Here is a 7,440-nt window from a genome sequence, read left to right on the forward strand (position 1 = left end):
GCTTCTAGTTAAAACTGAGTTCTATTAGAACCAACTTTAGGTTGTTATAAATAACAAGCAGGCCACAGCTTTCAAGAATGACGTGGTTGGGGAATGAGGTCAAGGGAATTCCTCCGAGCCACTGGAATATTAATTATCAAAGGGGCTCCCTAGTTTCTCTTCCTAAGAGGGTAAGAGTCTTTATAACACTCTAGGAACCCCAGGCCCAGGGACAAGAGAAATTATAAGGAGGTCAGGGAAATAGCTCAACAGCTATCCAGTATGGTCAGCTTGAAATGGAAGCTTCAGTAGTCTCCCCAAGAAATATTTTTTTCCTTACATAACTTATAGTTTCTCTTAAAATACTCAAATACCACAGGGTATCACCCTATGAAAACAGCTTACACACAGGTAAAAAAAAATAAATATTGAAAAAGATTACAATATTGGGCTTCTTTCTAAATAGTTCACAGAGAAGCTCAGTAAATAAATATAATGGGAGTTGAGGTATCAGAGGTTAATAAATATTTTAAGAGAGAGGTATGACAGGGTTCTCCAAGGAGTTGTTCAGCTCTCGTACATCCCAGATGGGATTTTCAGATCTCCAACTTATGTCCTAGAGTTGAGAAGAGTCCTCATCCTGGATGTTTTCAGATCTTCATCCTCATTGTCATGTAGGTTTCTATGTAGTTGATGAAGATGTCAAACTCACTCATGGCTTTGTAGACACCTCTCTCTTGGAGCTGTGTAGGAAGATAAGAAACGTTTAGTGAAAGCCCCATCTGTGTGAGTAAATGGGTCCCTGGCTTGGATGGGTATGACTCTGGGGCCCAGGTGCCACGCCTGCTCTCTTGGGTCGGGAGGTGAAGGATAGACCCTAGGAAGCTGAGGGTATGCCTGGGGCCTTGGGAAAGGCTACAGATGGGTCTAAAGCCTGGCTGGCAAGTAACAAGAGGAAGAGTCTACAAAATGATGCCTTAACAATTTTAAAAGTCGTGCACTCACATGACTCTTATTCAGAATCTGGAGAGAAGACATTAGAGGAACCGCTTCAAAAGCAAGTTGGTAAGAGGAGAAAAGGGACCCCTTTTATGTTTATGTCCTCCCACCAATGGATTGAATAGGCCCTGCCCTGCTCCTTTGGCCTATGGTCAGGAGGCTTATGTCCCCCGAGACTGGAACCCACCCACAAAGAGGACAGAGACCGCATGGCTTCTGGGAAGTGGGGTTGAGGAGTTCACGGACAGCTGAAGTGCGAAACCCCATGTGATCTGAGAGTTGACATTCTGAGGCACCTTGGCAGGTGTGAACAGCAGCTGGAAAGGGAGTATGGACCGACTCGAGATTAACGAGAATTTCCTACTCAGAGCTTTGGGGAGTTCCGGCTGAACCCCTGGGTGTGTTTGTGTGTGCACGTTCACGTGTCGGCTTCCTGCACGTGTGGCTTTAGTCTAGATTCCCAACAAGCTACTTTCTGTTTCCTTTGTCACTCTCCCCAGCATCTAGCTCACTGCGTTCGCAGGCCGGCTGACTGGCTCAACCCACAGGCCTGCAAAGGCGGGGAACAGTCATTTAGAAACCCCCAAAGACACTTCACAGAAGACAAATGTAATCAAGGTAGCAACTCCTCACTGGCTGTGGAGGTCACACCATCTGTTGGGTTCCCACACCCCCTTCAAGAGAAGGACGGGGCCTGCTTAGCACCTGCCAGCTTGGGGAGCGGGTAGAGGTCACGGTCCCCATGCCCCTTCTGTCGCCGTCCACGTACCTTACTGAAGGCGCTTTTCACCTGCTCCACCACCTTGCTCTTATTCTCACAGGGCAGAAATCGATGCTGTGGAGGGAAAGAGAAAGTGTTAATGCCACTGGCTCCCAGCTCCTGTGTCCACAGCACTTGGGAGACGAGCCGGTAGCATGAAGAAGCGGCCAGACTCATCTTGGATACCTAAGCCCCGTAGCTCCTTTGGGAGAACCGAGCTCCACCTCCCCCTGGCCTACTAGACGGAGGAGAAACAGCTCTGGGGAATGAAAAGTGCTTCTCCAGGAGCCACTCTGAGACGTTTGCAAAGCTTGCATGAAAACCCAGGAGCTAGAGCTTGGCGCTTCCTCTCTGGACGCCACAGTGCTGACACGTGCTGAGCCAGACATTCTGTCCTTCCCTGCCTCCCTGTCCTGTCCCTCGTCTTCAGTTCCAGCCACAGGGACCATTTCTAAGTCCCCGAGGAGTAGAGACGCAGTCTCAGCCATGTACACCGAAACCTTTGCCTAGTTCCATTCTACAGATAGAGACCAACTGACTGACTCCCCAATCATCAGCGACAAGAGGAAATGCGTGGGGAGGGTCTCATTTCAATTGGAGAACATTTTTATCCTGGGGGATTATTTAGAGACACTAGCTTGGGGGCGAGTAGCTCCCTGGAGCCCTTCCAAAGTGCTTGGGGGAAGTCCTGTCAGTCTGTTGGGCCCCACGTCAGAGCTCTGCTTTCAAAAGGTAGAGGATAAGAGGTAAGTGGGGTTTCTTCTCCTAGGGACCCTATCTCCTGGCCCGTTTTGCTGGGCCCTGGGGTCTAGGTCCAAAGGGACGAGGGAGCCCAGACAGAAGCTCTGGGCCCCTTTCATAAAGAGAGACGGAGTAGTTAATAACCCACAAATGACTCACAAATAACAGGAAAGCTGTTTGCAAACATGTAAATGCCAGCAGCCTCCCCCACTCCTCGCTCAGAGAGAAATGAGCACGAGAGGGAACTCAAGCGCCTTCCCGAGAGCGCTCCTGCCAGTCTGTCGGTCTGTCTGGGTGTCAGTGGGGTTCCAGGAAGGGCGCCCCAGAGCGCCAGGGCAAGACCCGCCCGCACTCACACAGCGCCGCAGCCTCAGCCGCAGGGTCTTCAGCTTTTCCCCCAGCGAGTTCACGTGCTCCTTGACTTCTGGGTCGTGGTTCTCGGCCTGGGGCATCACCTCCTCCAAGTAAAACTGGATCATCTCCGACAGGGCTTGGCAACCCAGGTAACCCTAAGGGCAGGGGCAGGAGGGGGGGGGCGGTGACTGGGAGGAAGAGCTGCTGCCCTAGCTTGAGAGGACAGCTTTGTCCCCGGGGACCTCTCTTAACCAGCCACCTCCCCTCTTCCCCCCTCCCCAGGACAGCCCTTTGGCTATGTGCTGAGTTAAGGTCTTTCCACTTCTCCTTTTCAAAGCAAAGGAAGCAGACCCTGGTCCCAGCGGCCACTCTTCTCTGAGTCACACTGCATCCTCTCCTCCCACACACCCCCTTGGGCTCTCACCTTAAAGTCCTCCAGCAAGGACCCAGTCAACAATATGCTGTCCAGCTTGTCCTTCATTTGCTGCAAGAAGAACAAAAGGAGAATGAACCTGATGTTTGAGGAAATGTCTTTCTGATGCCCTCTTATTTATAGAGCTTCTGACTTTTAATCAGAACAGCTTTGCCCCAAAACGGAAAGGAGATTTGCAAAACAGGACATTCAGTAGGGCTGGAACCCTCAGTTCAATCAGGCCCTTTTCCTCAGGATCAAGTGATTTTTAAAAAATTCTGCAAGGCTTTGAAGCCATGGCAGAAGCTTGACCCGGTCCTGGTCTCCTTTTTGCAGACATGAATCGGGTTCGAAGGGTCCCCGCATGCCCACCCACTCTTCAGGGGTCCTTGCTTTTCTTTCTCCCTGCTGCGGACCTCCAGCTGCAGTTCTGAAAGCTGTCTGGAATGGGAACCATCTCCTAAAGCAGGCTTCCCCCACCCCTGCATGGCGCCTCCCCCAGCCAGCAGGCTTCCAGGTTCCAGAAACCTGCTCAGCCGAAGCCACTTATGTTTTCCTGCCACGGGGGATGGGAACACATCTTCATCTTCAGTCAGACCCTTTGGGATTTCTCCCAGCCTACTGAGCTCCGGTGGAGTCTTCATTAAAAGTTGCTAAGCATAGGATTCCTAGTGCAGGGACCTGTAAGGTGGCTTTTTCTGCACTTTTGCTGCGTCCCTGGGCTTAGGTGAACTCACTGAGCCTCTGGCTTGACCTGGGACTCTTAAAGAATGTTTGTTTGAGGGAAATGGATGCTAGGGATGGAGGCGAACAAGAAGGAGGAGGGTTCTTAGGGCTCTAGCACCATGCCTAGGGGAGGCAGTCCCAGCAAGGAAGGAAGGACAGGAAGGCATCATACTCACAAAGAAAGTCTTCACCCTGCCGAAGGCTGCTCGGAGCTCTCGGAGCATGTGGGGCAGGCTGGCTGGGAAGTGGGTGCAGTTGTCCTCAGACAGGGCGCTCTGGTGGTGGCTGGCTCCTACCCCGGCCAGCAGGACCAGGCAACACAGCAGCGCTGGGCTGGGCATGGTGAAGCTCTGCCTTCCGAGAGCCGGTCTTGTGGTTTGGTGTTGCAAGAGCGAGCCCCTGGTGTGTAGACCTTCACCTACTGGTCCCCCTTTTATATTGCGGGTGCGGTGAGGCCTCCCCATTCATAAAAAGCCACAGAGTCACAGATTTCCTGGCAAACGTTTTCTTCTGATTAAAGCCCCTCCCTTCCCCTAGACCTCTCCAACTTTGCATTCGTTGAACTTCTAAAAGTTGTTAATTTTTTGCATTGTAAGCAAAAGGGATTGTTGAACAATGAACTTTTGCATTACAGCTATTTTAGGATGAGCTACCTCTCTCTCTGTTTTAAAATAACTTTCCAGCTTTTCTTAATAAAAAAAAAAAAAGTTGGTTTCCTGGGTGAACAGCTGTTCTGTGCACAGGGGCCCACAGTTGTGGGTTCCATTCGCGTGTTCCTAGGTCACAGTGACGTGGACAAATTGGCCATTCCAGAATGCACTGGAGTTGAGAAATAATCGGATCCCCTCCCCAACCTGGGTTGAACACCCAAGGCTTTCCCTGGTTGAATTGTGGAGAGCCTAAGTTTCTCCACATGAGAACCCGGGGTGGGCTCTTTCGCCCTCAGAGATCCCTCCGGCTCTTTCATCTTACGTTCCGAGATGTCCGCGTGCAGAGGCCAGCTTCTCGCAGGACAAGCGAGGCCACAAGACATGCTCCAGGCTCCTTCTCCAGCCCTGAGATCGCTTCAACTCTCTCAGCCGTGTCTTTACCTCCTCAGCTGTCCCCGTACTTGGGGGAAGTTAGCAAGAGTAATCCACACTTTTGACAGCTCGGCACCTGCCAGCCCCTGTGACCCTTATCACGTCCATTTTACAGCAAGCAAACTGTTACGTCACCTGCCCAAGGTCACTTGGGTTCTAAGTGAGAGAGTCAGACTTTGCACCCAGGCCTGCCTGACACCAAGGTCATGCTCCTTACTGCATCTTCTCCATGCTGTCCCAAGTGTGTGGAATGATAAGGTTGAATTGAAGAGTCTTTATGTTTCTTTTAGTCGTGAACTTCTGTGGTTGGACACTTGGGCTTGAAAGATGGGGTATGAAGGAAATAGAAATAACAAAGAAATTAAGGCAGGATCCCATGAAGGCTGGACAGAGTCTCCTTTCTTTTCTCTTACCTGCCCCTTCCTTCCTTCCAAAGAAGTCTTAGCCAACAGTCTTGGACTTGCACACGTGGACATGTGTGTGTTTGAATGTGGGCGGGTCTGGGAGCCAGATGCAGTGGGGAAGGTTGCTCTACCTCCAATAAGGAAAGGATGGGGGTAGTGAAATCACCTCTTCAGATATCTGGAAAGTCTCTGGGGGTCCCTTGATGGGCCTTGACCTTCTCCTTCTACAGGGGCTTTTCCTACCTCCCCAGTGAAGACAGTAACTAGGAAAAGCAGTGACCTTGTCTCTGTCCTGGCTCTGCCAGTCTTTAAACCCAGGGAAAGTCACTTGACCTCCCTGTGTCTATAGTTTATCTGTCCCAAGAGGGCAATAGTCCTGCCCTCCTGCCTGCCAGGGGCCTTTGGGCTTCACCTGGGAGGGGCTTGAGGAAGTAACAAGTGGACCCAGATATAGGATTATCTCTAGTGTTTCTGTTATTTCGTTGCCCTCCTGCATCAGCACTGGGACACCTTAGATGGCCCTATGTCCTAAGCCTGCCCCATTGGAGAAGGTCACTGTGCCAGTGCAAATAGGGCAGACATACTGGGGCCAGGCCGGTCTGGAATGAGTCGGGGGGGGGGGCAAGAAATGACAGGGTACAGCCCCAACCTGTGGGTGTACCTTGTGGGTCAGGATCGGGGAGCTATGGCCTCCCCTTCCAATACTTTGGGGTGTCATGAAAAACCCAAGGATCATGAAGGAAGAAAAGAACCTTTTAGAAACAAGAGTGGAGCTGAGGCAGAAATATTTGCTCTCGCTAATTTACCCTGGACTTAGAAGGACTGGATTTTGATGCCAGGAAGCAGAGAAAAGAGCTGAAGAGCTGAGTTTCCATCCCTTCTACCCTTCTCTTTTCCCCTTGTCTCCTGGGTTTCCTGGGCTGTGCTTGCTTTAGCTCATAAAGCTGATCGCCTATCTGTGCTGGGTGTTCTGGGTGCAGACTCCACATGACAGAGTCAGGCCAGAGGCATCAAACCCCAGGCAAGGTTCTGAGGTCCTTCTCCCTGATCAGGCAGCACAGACCCCTCCTGTCTTTCTCTGCCATCATGCCCTGTACTTGCCTCCACTACCCAACCCACAATCTGACATTGTTGTCATCTATGTACACACTTTGCCTCGCCCAGTCAGCTGTGAGCTCCCTGAAGTAGGATGTTATTTTATTATCCTTTGTGTACCTGGTGCCAAGCAGGTCCATGGCCCATGGAAGAAGGTGCCAGCTCTCCAGCTTTCTCTTTTCATGCTGGGATGGGCATAGCAGAGTACATGACGAGCGTGTACCAGGGCTGGAGGATGTAACCTGAAGGAGGCTGGTCTGGGCACAGGCAGGCACTCAGAAGGATAGGGAAGCAACCTAGGAAGACAGACCAGCATCTTTCACACTTTCTTCTTATAATTTGAGATCTATGCATAAATGCACAAATACTCGTACACATATACACGTGTGCAAGATGGCAGGGGGTAGGGAGGTGGGCAAAAGCCATTTCTTTCTTTAATCCATAAGCCATTAGGTAGGGGTAGATATGGACTCTGACTTCTGTGTTTTGGAACATGTAGCCAATTACCTCAAGCCATTTGTTAAATAATTGATCTTTCCCCCACTGATTTGAAATCACTGTCCTCTCTCATTTCAAAATTTCAGAATCTAAAGGATCAAAGATAACCATAGCAAATTTTCTGATGTAGCTCCTTAAGTAACAAATGGAGACACCAGTATCTTTCCTATCAATATATAGGATTGACATCAAGCTGATAGAAGAAAACAGGGATGACCATTTTCGGAAAAGTTAAGAGCATCTGCTATTATACTGACAAAACAAGAATAAGAAAAATAAGCATCGTTTTATTTCTCAGGTTCATTTGAAAAGTCATTACGATCCATTGGGAAAAGTCTCAAACTCATAGTCACATCTGAGACATAAATGTCAATAGTCTGCACGTTACAG

The 7,440-nt window shown here is 50.1% G+C and overlaps 1 protein-coding gene across 1 annotated transcript; it reads right to left on the minus strand.

Moving 5' to 3' along the window:
• Positions 1 to 629: 629 nt before the first annotated feature.
• IL10 (interleukin 10) lies at positions 630 to 4,312 on the minus strand (the record flags this gene model as incomplete). The annotated part of the gene is made up of 5 exons (XM_080825050.1): positions 630 to 722; positions 1,748 to 1,813; positions 2,836 to 2,988; positions 3,258 to 3,317; positions 4,148 to 4,312. The coding sequence occupies 5 exons, from the start codon at positions 4,310 to 4,312 to the stop codon at positions 630 to 632; spliced, it is 537 nt and encodes a 178-aa protein (XP_080681176.1).
• Positions 4,313 to 7,440: the final 3,128 nt, after the last annotated feature.

The sequence above is a fragment of the Martes martes genome (genome assembly GCF_963455335.1).
Source record: "Martes martes genome assembly, chromosome: 15".
NCBI classification, from domain to species: domain Eukaryota; kingdom Metazoa; phylum Chordata; class Mammalia; order Carnivora; family Mustelidae; genus Martes; species Martes martes.